The 16787-nt window shown below is 42.2% G+C and overlaps 1 protein-coding gene across 1 annotated transcript; it reads left to right on the forward strand.

Annotated features, from left to right (window-relative positions):
• Window positions 1–819: 819 nt before the first annotated feature.
• Window positions 820–10877, forward strand: LOC147441840 (uncharacterized). Its single transcript, XM_086529529.1, has 3 exons — window positions 820–1083; window positions 1305–1434; window positions 9411–10877. Exons 1-3 carry the CDS (start codon window positions 963–965, stop codon window positions 10771–10773), a joined length of 1614 nt encoding a protein of 537 aa, XP_086385655.1. The 5' UTR covers window positions 820–962; the 3' UTR covers window positions 10774–10877.
• The last annotated feature ends 5910 nt before the right edge of the window (window positions 10878–16787 follow it).

Below are 16787 nucleotides of genomic sequence, written 5' to 3' on the forward strand. Positions count from 1 at the left end.
CTGGAAGGAGCAAGGTTGTTGCCAAGCCCGTGGCACAAAAAAGGGAGCCGTACTTGAGAGGGCAAGAGAGCAAGTACGCAAGCCAAGGCACCCGACCTGGGACCACCATTGTCCATAGACATTAAACCACGCTTCCACAGTAACCCTGTAATGCATGCAGATTTGATGGGACCATCATTGTCCATCGGCGTTGTACCACACTTCCACAACAAAAGGACCGCTCAGGACGACCCGCCTATGAGACCTCCCCCTCAATGCAAGCACGCATGAGCTGCCGCCCCCGCCCCCGCCGTGCAACGGAGCTCACCCTCCCCTGCTCCTGACGCACAAAACAAGCATTCAAAAATGTTTTGTAAAGAAAAAGAAAAAGAGAAAAAAAGCTCAAAATTTGAACTGGCCTGCAGTAGGAAGGCAGCAAACTTTTCGAAACCAGGTTTTCCGAATGAGAATTCCCATGGGGTTCACAAGCTGTATGTCGGGAACAAAACGAATGCACCGGAAAGTACAAGGCCTTATTCTGAGCCCGTCGTCTCATTTTTAAGAATTGTTACGGTTAGAACACAGCTAGGTATTACGATGGACCATCAAAAGCGATGCAACCTGCTGGACAGGCAATATACTCTTAAACTATTCCTGTCTCTGCCTAATAATTATAACAAATAGCAATCTAAAAGCACACGAATTAAAGTGAAGTGAAAGGACAGCGTTTGAACTTTGAATGGTATTAGTCACATGACTCACATGATGGGGGTTGCATGTGTGTTTATAAATGTCATCACATCCCTCAACATTGCTCACCCCGTTAGCGCGCGCGCGCGCTCTCTCTCTCTCTCTCTCTCTCTCTCTCTCTCTCTCTCTCTCTCACACACACACACACACACACACACACAGTTTCAACGCACATTCCTCATACAAAAATATGTACTCTAGAAGTGCATTACGGAGATTGCGCTGAACGTGAGATGGGAGAGATTCCGATGAAAATGAGAAAGGGGCTTTGGTCCCCTGACGAAGATGAGAAGCTCAGCCGTTGTATTGCGATGTATATCAACGGCAGTTGGAGCGGCATTGCCAGGAAAGCGGGTACGTGTATCGTCACTTAATTAAGGCTTTCCCTCTGGGAAGCCGTATTTTCGTTCCCCTTGAACCGTATCGCGATTTTTAAAAGTTCAGTAAAAAAACTGGGAAACCTTTCATTAGCATTCCAGCCTTCCAGGTCGTTGAATCAAAACCGTCCTGACTCCTATATAACCTTATGATAATTTTGTGCACATAAGTAAAGTAGTGTTATTTTAAGAGTGCAGGACTGCACAGATGCGGGAAGAGCTGCAGAAGGCGGTGGATGAACCACTTGCGGCCGGACCTTAAGAGGGGCAGGTTCACACCTACTGAGATCAGCCGTGTAGTGGAGCTCCATAACACCCTCGGGAACAGGTGATGCTTCCATTCTTGCCTGATCCCACGTAAACTGTTTAATTAGTTGTTGCCTGAAATTGGGAGTAAGCTTTCACACTGTCATACTTTATGGTTGTCCTATACACTGCTAGTGGTCCAGACTCCAGACCGGCGGTTTGACTCCATCACCTTTGAACCATTCCATCTGCAACACCTAAGCGCCAATTCATATTAGGGAAAATTACCAGAAAATTCCCAAAAGACCCCTCAAATCTCAAAAATTCCCAAAATACCCTTTTATCTATTTTGGTAGATTATTCAAGCTTATCACTTCTTTATTCTTTTCTGACAATCAAGATCCGTTTTTGAGTGCTTAGCATGTAATTTGTCACAAATTACCTCGCAAAAAAGGGCAATTACATCTAAAAATAATGAAGCAATTTATCTCGGAAGCCTACATAACCTACTCAAATTCTAGTTTTACTATCTTATATTGAGAGGCAATCTTATGAAAGGTACAATTTTTTTTAATCTTTGGAAAAATTTAATCTCACAACCAGGGGTATTTTGGGAATTTTGGAAAATTTGAGAGGCATTTTGAGAAATTATGATCCACAAATTAGAAGGGTATTTTGGTAATTTTCTCATTTATATATCGCCTTACATGAGAGTCGGGCATATTGCTGCTATGCGAGAGATTGCTCGTCGCGGGCGGCGTTGGCAACAGAGAGAGTGCTAGTCGTGGGCTGTTGCTGGCGACAGATCGCTTTTTCAAATTAAAATTAAAACAAATATTTTAGGCGGCACGATTTTGGACTGCATTTCCTTAGTGAGAATCTCATGAGATACCGTTTCTTAGATTGAATTATAGGAAAGGTGGGAAGTTTAGGGAAATGAAAACGAAGGTGAAGCATGGCGTGCGCAGCACATTCAGCGATAAGGAGGTAGCAGGATGGGAGGGATCTCTCTCTCTGCCAGTGGTGGATCGCGAGGGTTTTTCCTCTCTCTTGTGAGTGCATGGTGAGGAGGTGCAAGGAGTCTCTTCTCGTCTTCATGTATTGCTTTTCCCCACGGAACCCCGGTCTCCATTCAAAATTACTTGCAGAGAACAGACAACAGCTTGTATGCAAATTGGATCAGTAGGCCTGCTGCCACCGGTTGAACAAATTGCAGAGGAGATATTAGTACGCATGGCCACGGTCAATTTTAGGCCCTGATGGCTAATCAGTCTGTCGAGAGGGTGTAGAATACGTGGTCTTAGATTTTCAACTTTCGCCCGGAAGCTTGATTGCAGGAGATGCTGCTATGGGGACAAATAAGTGCTTTGGGGATAAATAAGGAAAGGAAAGAAAAGTCTCTCTATCTCGCTCTCTTCTCTTTTTCTTTCTTTTTCAATGAAGATATATTTTTCTCTTTTCTATCGCGATGTCTCTCTCTTGTTGAAGAGTCGGCGGCCATGGACACAGATCTTCGCGCCCCCCTTCCCTCCGACGGCTATGGCGCAACTTCTCCTCCCTCGACTTTGTTTCTCTATTGCGTGCAAAACCAATATTGTGCAATCAGGTCGTGCTCAAACCTCAGCCTCATGTGAGGGAGTGTGTGTGTTGGGACGGGGAAGTCAAGGAATGTCGAGCAAAAGCGCGTCCCTTGCTGCGATCTGTTGGCGTCATGTGTTGCAAGTTTGCTGTGAGCTGTTGTCGTACCTGTACCAGCAAGTTGGATGGGTAGCAGCCCTCTTCACTCTCTAATAGTTTGTTGCAGAGGATAGCTTCTGCCTCAGGGTGCTGTGCAGGCCTCACGTTCTCTGCCTCTCTCTGTCTGCACTCACCGAGGATCTCCCCCTCTCTCATGTGTTTGTAGTCGGCCCTGCTCCCGCGCACCGTGGCGCCTCTACCAACGGTGCAAATGGCACGCGTGCCTCTACATCTTTTGCATCGCATGCTTGTTGTCGAAGACCTCGTTGCCCATGCATGGCCTGCTTCCCTTTGTGTATGCGATGGCCTATTCAATAATAGGAAGCTTAGTTTATCAAAGGAATCTCGCAACGAACTGGTGAGTAACTCTAAATCGAGTAGTAAAGTAAGGTAGGTATGGTTGCCAAGGTGTCTCATTAAGGGAATCAACAAAGATCCAGTGGCTTAGGGCTCAAGAGGAAAAGGTAAGGCCAAAAAAAAAAAAGGGCTTCTTGCTTTCCAGTGTAGTACCTCCAGATTCGTGTAGTAGCTCCAAAAATAAGTGAGTAAGTTTGCCAAAGTGTTTCATTAAGGGGAGTCGACAAAGATCCCTTGGCTTCGGGCAAGAGAAACAGGCAAGGCCAAAAAAAGAAAAAAAACTTCTTGCTTTCCACGCGTAGTATCTCCAGATGTTTATTAAGGTCTTTTGGGATACTTTCCTGCGACGTTAAAATTCTCTTCTTGATTTCCTTAAGTAGAAGGCAATTATGTCTAAAAATAATAAAGCAATTCATCTCCACAGCCCACAATTAACCAACTCAGATTCTAGTTGTTGCATCTCGTATGTTATACAATCAGTCTTCTTATGAAAAGCTACAAAAAAAAATTTATTTTTGAAGAGATTTACTCTCACAACTAAGGGTACTTTGGGAATTTTGGAAAACTTGAAGGGCATTTTGGGAATTTATGACAAAATATTGAGGTGTTGTGGCAATTTTTAAAGGTGAACAGATGTCGGCTCTTGGTTGAAGGTCGCATGTCAGGATAGGGTGGGGGAACAGAGACGCACAGAAACGTGGTGAGGGGACGGCGGATTTTGTGTGTGTGTGTGTGTGTGTGTGTGTGTCACGCACACGGTTTGCTTTGAGGAGATGCGATGTGCTACGATGATTGCATGCTCAACCAAATGGTGCTACAGGGGAAGAACCGACAAGAAGAAAGTGGTGTCACTGGCGTGCTTGGAAGAGAGAGACTGGGAGACAGGAAGATATATGGGAGGAGCAAGAATCCACATAGGACATGCCACTCCGGGTGCCTCTCTCTCTCTCTCTCTCTCTCTCTCTCTCTCTCTCTCTCTCTCTCTCTCTCTCTCTCGCACATAAGCATGGAATTGTCTGGGCGCAGAGTTGGGAGAGGAGACGAAGATGGCGAGCAGAGGGGATTGAGCTCCTTTCAAGCTCACAGCAAGTGAAGGCGGAGGCGGAGAGGAGCGTGCAGAGCAAGGGGGGGGGGGGGTTGGGGCTCCTTTTGAGCAGCAAGAGAAGGCACAGGGGGGGAGAAGCGTGCGTAGCAAGGGAAGGCAAGGGGGGAGGGCTATGCGGTGACAGGGCAAGTTGGGTACGTGTGCATGGGAACGTCGTCAAGGTGAGAGTCCTCAAGGGGATCTTGGAAGATTCGCACTGAAAAAATGTAGATAGAGCCAGTAGGAGAGCGAGGAAACATTTTCTCGCTCTACACATAATTAAAGTTCTTTTTTGTGAAAAACGACTATTTGAATTAAAAAGAAGAGGAAAATACAAGCACCGCTAAAGAAGGATAGGGGTTATCATATGTGCAAGAATATTTACCAAAAGAAGGGATGTACATCAATACGAAAATGAAGAGAAATATCTTAAGATCAAATACATTTTGGAGGGCTCATAGAAGGAGAAAATGACTCCTCTCCATCTTTGCCATCTAAGGGCTCTTTGAAGGTCCTTGACCTCCATCACTACACCATCATTAATCAAACCATAAATTTCCTTCATAGCTCCAACAGACAATGGGACAGCAAAAGGGGAGTGAGGTCTCCCAAAAAGGGCTCGGTTTCAGCCAATTATGCCACAAGAGGACCCCTCTAAGACAGGTCCAGAGAGGCACATCAACGAAATTGCATTCTTCCGAAAGTAAGAATCTTTAGCTAAGCATTGAGGCTTCAACACTAAAAACTTTTTGAATCTCTGATTTGTACAAGATGTTGAATTTGCAGTGCACAAAAAGATGGACCAATGATTCTTCATGACACTTACACTTGCACCTATACCATGTGTAATTCCCAACTTCTTTACTTTTGCACCTGTCCAGACACCTTTGTGTAGGATGAGCCACATGGGACAACTATGCCTTATGGAAAGAGGGTAACCTCAAATACACTTGAATTTGTAAACCCATTGCTTGGCATTTCAAGATAACCCCCATTTGAGGTTGAGCTTTCTGACCAGGCTTGGCTCCATAGTTTTCTCAAAGCTTTAAACAAATATATGTGATTATAGATATGGGAGAGAGAGGCTGATTGATCTTTGGCACATCTCTGTAGCAAGCCTTGGAACCTATGACATCTTACTAAGACAAGAGCTGTATACACATCCTTGAGTGATCTGGAACTTTTGGATGAGTTCATCAACAATGAGAAAGTTCCCCTCTTTATAAACATCTTTCCAACATCTTATTCTTGCTCTAAAGCACTTGTGTGCCCTCCTGGACAGCTCCCATCCTTCAGAATGACCAAACCATCCAAACCAGATGGAATCTTGGAGCCAAAACTGAGTTGAAAATTTCAAGATTTTGGGAGGATGCCACCTGGACTTTTGGATGTTCCAAGCCTTCCAGAATTGCAGATGAGATAAGGTCCTCTAGGGGCGAAATTAGCTTTTGAAGTTAAAATTTCTTGAAGAGACAGCCCATACCAAGCTTTGTAACCCTTCAAATGGACCAGGCTTTGTACCTTAGCCACCCTCCATTACGAGCCATGATGTCGCCTGCAAAAGAGGCAAGATGGTTCTATGATGGAACCGCTGGGGGGAAGTCTTGGTCAACTTAGAGATGTGCCACAATACGTGTTAGGGTGCAACGAGGCTATGGAGGGTCTTGATGGGGGAAGGCCTTAGCCATGGCGAGAGTGTAGAGCAGAAAAGCAGAGAGAGAGAGAGAGAGAGAGAGAGAGAGAGAGAGAGGGAGAGATTGACCAAAATAAAACATGGTCTGTTTTTTTTTATTGAAGAAGCCTTACATATATAGGAATGCTAGGCTATCTTTAGGCACAACTTTTACCATACACACTCCACTTAAGGGGTGGCATACATTAGCTTTTGACTTGACAGTTTCCCACAATACAAGGCTAGACCACATCAAACATGGGCTTGAACCCAACAATACAAGAATTTGGGCACAACGTCTCTGCTCAACCACTTCATGTTTGTTGTTTAGGGTAAGAAACGGGCCAACAATTATCATATTAATGCATGTGGGCACAAGAAATATTTGAAGCTATCCTCTTTTGGCGTACGTATAATCAGAACAAGGATTTGAATGGTTATGTGATGAATGTTGACTTCAATCTTGAGTTAGCCTTGCAGAGCCTGAAGGAATTCTGTGCTAAGTTAGTAGTGTATATTTCATGGATAGATGGATGATGCTCCAAGGTTTTTGGGACTAGGCATCGGAGGCACCCAACTTTAGAATGTGATAAGTCATTTCACAGCCATGGGCAAAGGTTTCTATGTGGTTGTGTGTGCATTTGAGCAAACGGTTTAGGACCTTACCATAAGAGGAGGTGTATGGGGGCCTTCCTATTTTATGTACGTTGAAATCCTACCCTAATTAGAAGTTTATGGATTCATATCTGTGTGGGTTATGCTAAAATGCCTCCCTCTTTGGCTCCATGCTCAAGTTCATGCCATTGCCTCTATGATGGGCCGTGTGCTTTTTTTTCCAAGGTTGCAGTGGATTAGATCTTGTTGAGATGTTAAGGTACACATGTGGATCTCAACATCGGATGCTTTGGAGCCTTTTGATAAGAGCTTGCATTTTCCTCTTTCCCCAATGCAAGTAACAAATCTTGCAGGATTGGCCACTATGCTAGAAATTGTCATGAGGGTGTGATTGTTACCAAACCAGTGGTCAAAACCACTTGGAGGCGTGTCTATAGAGATGCCAAGCAGACTACAAGTACAACCATACTGGAAGAGGATGTAAAGGATCGAATTGGGGCCGAGGATGCAATGGCTGAGAAGGCTTGCCCTCCTTCAACAAATAAGCAGGAGGATAAGAGTATGATGGAGGAGTCCTTAACAATCAGATACCAAAGGTAGATCTCCTTATCCACCTTGCTGGTGACTCTTGATCTTCTAGAAATACTCATATGATTAAAAACAAGAAGTAAGTTCCTTGTCGATATCTTGAGTATATGTTTGTATGGGTTGTTGGCTCCTTGTAGAAAAGCCAAATCTATGTAGTCTTGTAGTGTCTAAGTCCCTATGGAAAGCTCACGTTGCATGGGTTATGTTTTACCTTCTTTGTTCCGGTTAATATATATCCCACAAAGAATATATATATATATATATATATGGGTGAGTGTGTGTGTGTGTGTGTGTGTGTGTGTGTGTGTGTGTGAGAGAGAGAGAGAGAGAGAGAGAGAGAGAGAACCTTGGACTTCGTTTACATAGCTTGGCAAGCCCCTTGGAGTGTTCCTTTTTTCACAATTGAAGTTCTTGGAAGCCAATTCTCTTGTAAACACCACTAACGCTTTGGTATGTCATCACGTGAGTTAACAAAAATGGGCTATTTTAGTCAAAATTTTCACAATTGATGCATGCATGTGGGAGGTCAAGGTCATCTGAATGCGCACTTAGTGTTAATATAGCACATATTTAGGGGTATTAGGAAAATCTCTTTAAGGATTTCCATTTTACCAAATTATGTTCCTATACTAGCTTTTCAAAAGTGTCGTGATTTAATGTAAGTAACTATCAAATGGTCCTATATGTTTCTCCCTGATCAAAAGCCCTTTTGTAATGGAAGGCTATTTATATGATAATTGAATGGCATGGTGGCTTTACAATCTCCTCAAATTAATCCCACATGCCCTCGGACTTGCCCCATAGGTTAGCTACCTTCAAGGTGCGGTTTCTTTTCGGTTCATTTATCCACAAAATTTTTCCCATAAATTACGTTGAACTTCAAGAAATGATCTTGAATGCAGCGAGAAAGCAACCGTACATGGCCATATGAAACATAAGAGGTGGAGGACAACCGGCGACCACCAAGCCAATTTGAAACCTTGGTTGGAGTACACAAAGGAAGGTTATCAAATAAGACCGAGTCATGGTCGTACTTTGGCAATAAAGGATTTAATGATTCAAATTTTTCCTTAAGAACAATAGTAGCATGAGTCGTGAGAGGAGACCATCAAGACGCTCCCAGACCATCAAGGGTGAGAGGAGAAACAAATCTAGGGCTTTCTGAGCTCAATGAGAAAAAAAATTGAACCACCCTTTTGCTTAAGGTACACTAGGTTCCTTTGGGTGAAACATTTTGGCTTTTTATTGCCCCTAGTTTTATTTTGAGTCTCTCTCTCTCTCTCTCTCTCTCTCTCTCTCTCTCTCTACTTGTTGACCACCTTTGTGACACTCTATCCTCTATAATCTTGGGTGGGCCCGATGGTGATAGTTGAGATACCAATATGTACTGATTCATAGTCTATGCATGTTTGGTGAGTTTAGGTGTAAAACCAAAGGGACAAGTTTTATTATCCATATGTTCAAGTTTTAGCAAAAAAAGTCGTATAATCATTTATAAAAATCATAAGATTTGAGTGGCCCCAATATAGTAAAATATCCTTTAGAGACAAGTAATAGCCTAATCCCTTTTTGAAAATATGTACCAAACATAATTAGAGGTAGCATTGCTAGCTGTTAAGCATTCAACTATGAAAGTTTGTGATTATAGAAGAGAAAATGACAAATTACACCTAGTAGGGCTAATATTGAACGTGTCTTGTGATTGTGATTGCCAACAACCTTAGTAATATCAAACTTTCATGGGTGTTACATATTAAGCTCTCAAGTTTTAATCATAATATTCCCTCACCGTCCATATATACGTGCAATTCTTATCGTAGACAATTTTGTTGAAATAATTTGATTTTGGATTCTTTTTCAAACAGTTTTCTTGTTGAAACTAAAAATGACTTTTGACAAGCCTTATGTTTAAAATTATGAAAAAGTAGCTCAAATTTGACTTTAAAAGGGTACACGAAGTATGCATAGACATTGGGTGTGTGCAATTCAATATGTGCTTGTGCAGGTGGTCAGAGATAGCAAGCCATTTGGTGGGTAGGACTGACAATGATGTAAAGAACTTATGGAACACTCAAATCAAGCGTCAATTCAAATCGCATCAAATAAGTAGCACCACCTATATGACAAACTCAGATGACAAAAACACAAGTGTTGTATCTCATATTGCTTCCCCTCATCATGATGTGCCTGTTGAGCCCAGTCAATGCATTGAGCAGCAAATTCACCTAAATGCAACAACAATAGCGGCAACAAATGATACAATTTATACTAGCCTAGATAGGTGCATGCCATCAATTGCATCAAATCATATGAAGATAGACTCAACTATAGCCATAGCCAATGGTCATTATAATATTGCCCTCAAAGAAGAGAATCATGCCTATAAGGCTAGTGTGGAGTTTGTTCAGCATAAAGAGGAAATAAAACTTCAAACAATGTGCAAGAACTCCATTAACACTAAATCCGTCTTTACATTCCCTTTCAACTGTCCTATCCCATCCCCCCATGATTCTCCTCCTCCTTCAGTTTATCACCAATATATCGAGCAGTTGCAGCCAACCACTGAAGAGCTTGTGTTTGATGATATCATGAAAAATGGTGCCCAAATATCTAGTACAACTATAGACATACCCTGTGCTCATAGTAGCTTAGACTTAACCAAGCTACCTATGGTACCTCCTAACAATAGTCTTGCATATACCACCTCGCTAGAGAATAGCCATTGGAAACAGTATCCCTTGCATGCAAATATGGATGATGCACTACAACCAGAAGCAAGTGAGGCATGTTCCGCTAAGTCATGCAGTATTAATGTAATTACTAGCTCCTACACCACCATTCATGGTCCCGAAGTTTCCAATGTAGCTCATGATAGCAACACATCAACATCGCTCGCATCCTCAATGAATTCCATAAAAAGAGGCCTCACAAAACTTAGTCCTGTTGTATTCTCGTTGCCACCAATTGCACAACTTGGGCAGCCTAAGCATACTACATTATTACACAAAGACGAGGGGCAATACGAGCAACAACACTTCCCAGAGATTCTAGCGATAGCTCAAGGGAGACCCACAATCGTGATGCATAGCAGCATAGGCATAGGAGTTCAACAATCACACCATGATTCATCTTATGCTCCAGATAATTATGATGCAGCGAGTAGTGATTCAGATGCCACTACGAGTTTCAATACAAATGCAAGCTCAGAAGTGGAGGATGTTAGCTTATACATTGATTCTTTAAGTTCAAGATGCTCTATCAATAGGAATTGGTGGCCAACCGCTTTGGATGTCAAATTTTCAATGCCAGATTTTGAGCTTTTAGATGTTGGGTGTTGGCAACCACTTGCAAACATATTTGAGCCTTAAATTCCACCTCACTATACTCGTTATCGACTAGCTGGATGGATAGAGTTAGAGAATAAGGGATGCTTAATATATTGATAAACATTTATCTAAAAATATCCACCTCTACAAAGACAATGAAACTTCTATGTACCCAATGATCTCTCTCTCTCTCTCTCTCTCTCTCTCTCTCTCTCTCTCCTTCCTTGCCAGGTATGGAGTAGGGTGCAATTGTGTTACTTTTCCATCGGTGTGCAATTTTGACATGAAAAATAGTCAAACGTGTATATATTTTATACGTTCATGCATAGATGTGTATGTGTGTGTGTGTGTGTGTATAAATATATATATACACACATACATACATTATATATATACACATATATCTATGTAGCTAGGGGAGAGAGAGAAAGAGAGAGAGAGAGAGAGAGAATAAAAAATCTCAAATTGAGATAAATTAATTTCAATATATCGTATCATCTTGCTACCTGAAAAGACAAAGGTAGCAAACCTATCTTTATTGATAATACATCCAACTTATTAAAAAATGTATGAATACTCTCTCTCTCTCTCTCTCTCTCTCTCTCTCTCTCTCTCCCCCAAGCACTTTAGCAAGACCAAATATTTCATATTTAGTGTGATAGTAGAGACACTTAATGCAACTTTGGTCCACACACATACACAGACCAACAAAAAATGCCTATCGCGATACTCATTTGCATCACTTTAATACCGTATATGTGTCTCTTTTGGTATTGATATGACACATGCCATAAGTGATGCATGTATTTAAAACGCAAATCCTTTGCATTCAAAAATATATATTATTAATGTTACCGAACGCATGGCATTATGGTAGTCATGTCATGGGCATCCCTTACAAAATAGCTATTTTGGTTTAAAGCTAGCATATTTGCATTCCTCCTCCTTGTTCTCCCCCCTCCAACACACATGCATTCATGCAAGCGCACACACATAGCTCTCTCTCTCTCTCTCTCTCTCTCTAAACAAGAAATGAAAAGCAAAAAATGTCAAATTTATCAATAATAAATGTACACATAAACACAAATCATATCGCAATAAGATAATTCAGTATAGGGCAATAATTACATCAATTTCCATAGTTATAAATACCAATAGAAAATAGGAAGCAAAAAAGCCACAAGCATGGTGGCTATTTTGGTCATAAATGCTGCTATCTGATGAGTGTGCATGGTAGGGTACCCCACTAATAGGCTCTTTCGTGAGGGCACAAGTAGGTGAACGAGCTAGATGGAGTTCAAAAATTGGAAAATTCATAATATTTTGAAGACTTAACTTGTGGGTCATAACTCTTCCCTCTTCTGAGATGTGTTGGAAATAGGATTGTAGGGAAACACACAACTTGGAAAAGATGAAGAAAAGGCACACAACGAAGAGTGTATTGCTTGCACAATGGAAAGATGAGTTAGCCCTAGAATGATGGACACATATGCAATGCACAAGGGAAAAACCTCCTAGTGAGGTAAAAATGCCCCAGCAGTCCCAAGTGTGTTCACACACATCACTACCACATATATGGTAGAAAATCCCCCCTAGGAGTGATGCAGTGAAACGAGAGCTGGCACATCGTGTATATGGAAGTGTCGTACCCTAAATACATGATCAATTCACAAAGGGAAGCAAGCCCAAAGCTCTACAAAAAGTTTTGAACTTCTCACAAGGCAATGCCTTGTGAATAGATCTCCAAGTTTGTTATGTGTCGGCACATAATCCAAGCTGATCTCTTGTGCTTAGAGTCTCTCTTTGACATAGTGATAATGCACCATAATGTGCTTTGTGCGAGCATGAAAAAGTGGGTTCCTTACAACTGCTAGTGTGCTCTGACTATCATTGTAGATGATGTTGGCAGTGTCCTATCTAACACACAAATCAGCCATAAGGTGTCTGAGCCACACACACTCAACCATGGTTGTGAAGACTGCATTGTACTCTGCTTCACAACTAGAAGTGGCCTCAGTAGGTTGCTTCTTGCTCAACCATGATATACATGAATTGTCAAGGATGAAACAAAAACCACTTGTGGACACTCGCATGTCATAACAACTAGCCTAATTTGAGTGCAAAAAAACATGAAAATTTGGCGGCAATGATCCCCTGAGATAAAACAACCCAAGATATAAAGTGTCACTCAAGTATCAAAAGATCCTCTTAACAGCCTGACCTTGGGCTTTGCATAGATATGCTAACATGTGAGACTACAAACTGAGTATCTGGCCTCGTGCTGCATACATAAATAAGGCATCCAATATCACTCTGATAAAGAGTGACATCGGAAAGATCACCAACATCATGAAGACTTAATTTCAAAGTTTTAAAGGCAAAAATACTTAGCGAGCGAATTTTGCTTAGACAATATGATGGAAGAGGAAACAAAGCTATCCGGGTTTGTTTGTTTGTTTTTTTTTGGGGGGGGGGGGAGGAAGAGAATCAAAAGGAGACAAGTTTACACCAAACGCGTTTCATTTAATAAGCTCTTGTAAGGTGTAAACAATAGGAGGATATGGAGGGCGTATAAAGAGTGAGGTGTGGCTCAAAAACTGCATCAAGTACCATATTGAAGAAGGGTAGTACCTACTAAAAGATAGGTTATGACCAAACTTTAAGTGGGTACTTTATAAAAAAAAAGGGAGGAAAAGGAAGAGAGCTAGTAGGGTAATAAATTTTGTGGAGGGGTTGCTTCAAGAATGTACAAAAAAGGAAAAAATCCAAGGATGTTCACCCCGTCTAGGGAATGGGTGGATTTTTAGAGGGGTTGTACATATCCAAGAGGCCGAAGATTATCGAAGTAAGCTGAGGCAGGGTTTAGTCAAAAAGGAGGGTGGAATTCTTCTTTTTTTTTTTTTGGGGGGGGGAGGGGTTTAGAGAGCAAAGTGCCAAGATTGGGCGCATTCATCTAACATATCAATAGTTTAGGTGAGTGTGCGAGGTCGGTGTTGGATTTAAGAAGCTTAGTGAGGGGTTTGTGAGATGGAGTATTAGAGGTGATAAAGGAATCTTGATGATGGTTGGAGCGGGTTTGGTTTTGGACACAAATTGGAGGAGAGAGGGCCTTAGATTGTAGGAAAGATATAGAAAGCAAGCTTCCAAGAGGGGAGAGGGATAACCCTTAGCTCTTAGCCTAGCAAAGGAAAGGTTATGAATAGAGATAAAGCCTGAAAGAGAGATTTTCTCTAATAATGTACCTCCTAAGCTCTGAGAGAATAAAAGTGATCTTTTGGTGTGTAGGGTGCCAGGATTGCCAAGGGATGTAGTTGTAGGAATTAAGGCTTTTCTGGTAGCAATGGGTATCTAGGAAACCATAAGTGGCAAAAGAGGGTTCCTTGAAAAAATGAATATCCATAATAAAAGCTTCTTGCGAGGAGATTGCAACGGAGATTTTGATATGTTCTTGGAGAGGGTGTCTATACTTATGGAGGAGCTCATTTAGGCTAGAGAGAGGACCATCCCATATTCTAAAGCCATCATCTATGAATCTCTTGAAGTAGAGAAGGAAAGGGGAAGATAGGGGATTCATGCACTTCTCTAAAAATCAAAGAAAAAGGCAAGCATATACAACCGCAAAGTTTGACCCCATAGCGGTGCCATTAATTTGGTGCAAAAACTCTCCATTGAAAGAGAGATAATGGTGGTTGAGGATAAGAGAGGCTAAGGATAAAATAAAGTGGATCTTAGGGGAAGGGAAGAACCCCTTGATGGAATGTTTAAGGGCAAAGAGGCCATCATGTATGGGGATACTGGGATAAAGCGACTCCACATCAAAGGTGAAGAGGATAATGTTAAGAGGAAAAGAAATAGAAGCTAGATCTAAAACCAGAGAGTGAGCGTCTTTTAGGTGTTGAGTTTGGACAAAATAATGGGGTAGAGTTGTGCATGGAGCCATTTAGAGGCGTTCTCCAAAATTTAGCCTTTGTAAGAACAAATGGGACGGCCAACGAAGATGGGTTTGTGGATCTTAGGTAAAAGAAAGAAGGGGCAAGGTTTAGGGTTTTCATGCGAGGAGGAGAGGATAAAGGCTCTTTTGTTGCCGGGAAGAAAATGGTAATTGGTGACAATAGAGGAAAGGAGGGAGTGTACAAAGGGTAAGGGGGGTGTGGAGATTTTAGAGTAAGTGAAGGGGTCCATGAGATGACGCAAGGCTTCATTACAATACCAAGACCTATAGAGGATTACCAGGTGGTTTGATAATGATGCTACGATCATTTCTTAAGGATGAGATGGAATTCATTAAAAGAGTTTTAGGGTGAAAAGGAGGAAGAGAGGAGACAAGATTTTTAAGAAGAGAATAGGTAATCTCAAAGGTTCGGCTAAGAGATGTGGAGGGAGAGGGAGGATTACAAAGAGGAATAGAGATAGAAAAAGAGGAGGCAGTAAGAGAGGGTTAATTTTTTAAAAACATTTTAAGTTGCAAACCCCTTTCTAAATTGGAGTATGCTTGAAGAAAAGAGGAGAGGGGGGGGAGGGGGAGGGGGAGGGGGAGAGGGGGGGGGAATATGTTGGAATTAGGGTTGCAGAGAAACACACACAGCTTGGAGAAGACGAAGGAAGCTCAAGGCACACAATAGAGAGTGTGTTACTTAGTGTGCTATGGAAAGATAGATAGCCCTAGAGTGATGGGCGTATATACAATGCACGGGGGAAAAAACCTCCTAAAGAGGGAAAAAATGCCCCGGCGGTCCTAGTGTGTTCACACACATCACTACCACATGTATATGGTAACAAATCCCCCCTGGAGTGATGCGGTGAACGAGAGCTGGCACATGAGTAAAGGGAAGTGCCATGCCCTGAGGACAGGATCAGTCCACAAAGGGGAGTAAGCCCAAAGCTTTGCAGAAAGCTTCAAGCTTCTCACGAGACAATGCCTTTGTGAAAAGATCTGCAAGGTTGTCCTGTGTTGGCACATAAGCCAAGCTGATCTCTCCTGCTGAGAGCCTCTCCCTGACATAGTGGAAATGCACCTCAATGTGCTTTGTGCGAGCATGAAAAACTGGGTTCCTCGCAACTGCCAATGCGCTCTGACTGTCAGTGTAGATAGTGTTGGCAGTGTCATGTCCAACACCCAAGTCAGCCATAAGGCGTCTGAGCCATACACACTCAACCGTAGCTGTGAAGACTGCCCTGTACTCAGCATCACAACTCGAAGTGGCCACAGTAGGTTGCTTCTTGCTCAACCATGATATACATGAACTGCCAAGCATGAAACAAAAACCACTTGTGGACACTCGCGTGTCAAAACAACCAGCCCAATCTGAGTCCGAAAAAGCATGTAAGTCTGGCGGCAATGATCCCCCCTTGGGATAAAACAAGCCAAGATGTAAAGTGCCACTAAGGTAGCGGAAAATCCTCTTGACAGCCTGCCAATGCTTAGACCCTAGGCTATGCATAAATCTGCTCACCTGCGAGACTGCAAACTGAATATCTGGCCTCGTGTTGCATACATAAATGAGGCAGCCAACAGCAGTTTGGTAAAGAGTGACATCAGCAGGATCGCCAGCATCATGTAGACTCAACTTCAAACCTGTTTCCATGGGAGTGGAAATAGGTTTGCAATCCACAAGTCCAAACTTACATAGCAATGTCTCTATGTAACTTTTCTGACACAAGGCAATACCGCCATCACACTGCTTAAACTGTATACCCAAGTAATGATGCAACAGCCCCAAATCTTTCATCTTGAAAGTAGCATTCAAATCAGCCTTAAATTCAGCAATATGTCTCTCATTTGGTCCAGTGATCAGCAAATCATCAACATAAAGAACCACAATGAGAAATACATCATCCTCACGCTTTACATACAATGTGCTTTCTGTTGGACTGTTACGAAAGCCTCGTTTAACCAAATGAGTGTCAGCTTTCTCATACCAAGCACGAGGAGATTGCTTCAACCCATACAAAGCCTTCTTACATTTGCACACTTTGTCCTCTTGTCCTTTTATGACAAAACCGTGAGGCTGCGTTACATAAACTTCCTCAAATATGTCACCATTCAAGAAAGGAGT

The sequence above is a fragment of the Adiantum capillus-veneris genome, chromosome 14 (assembly GCF_014529385.1).
Source record: "Adiantum capillus-veneris isolate H3 chromosome 14, ASM1452938v2, whole genome shotgun sequence".
In the NCBI taxonomy this organism is placed as follows: Eukaryota; Viridiplantae; Streptophyta; class Polypodiopsida; order Polypodiales; family Pteridaceae; genus Adiantum; species Adiantum capillus-veneris.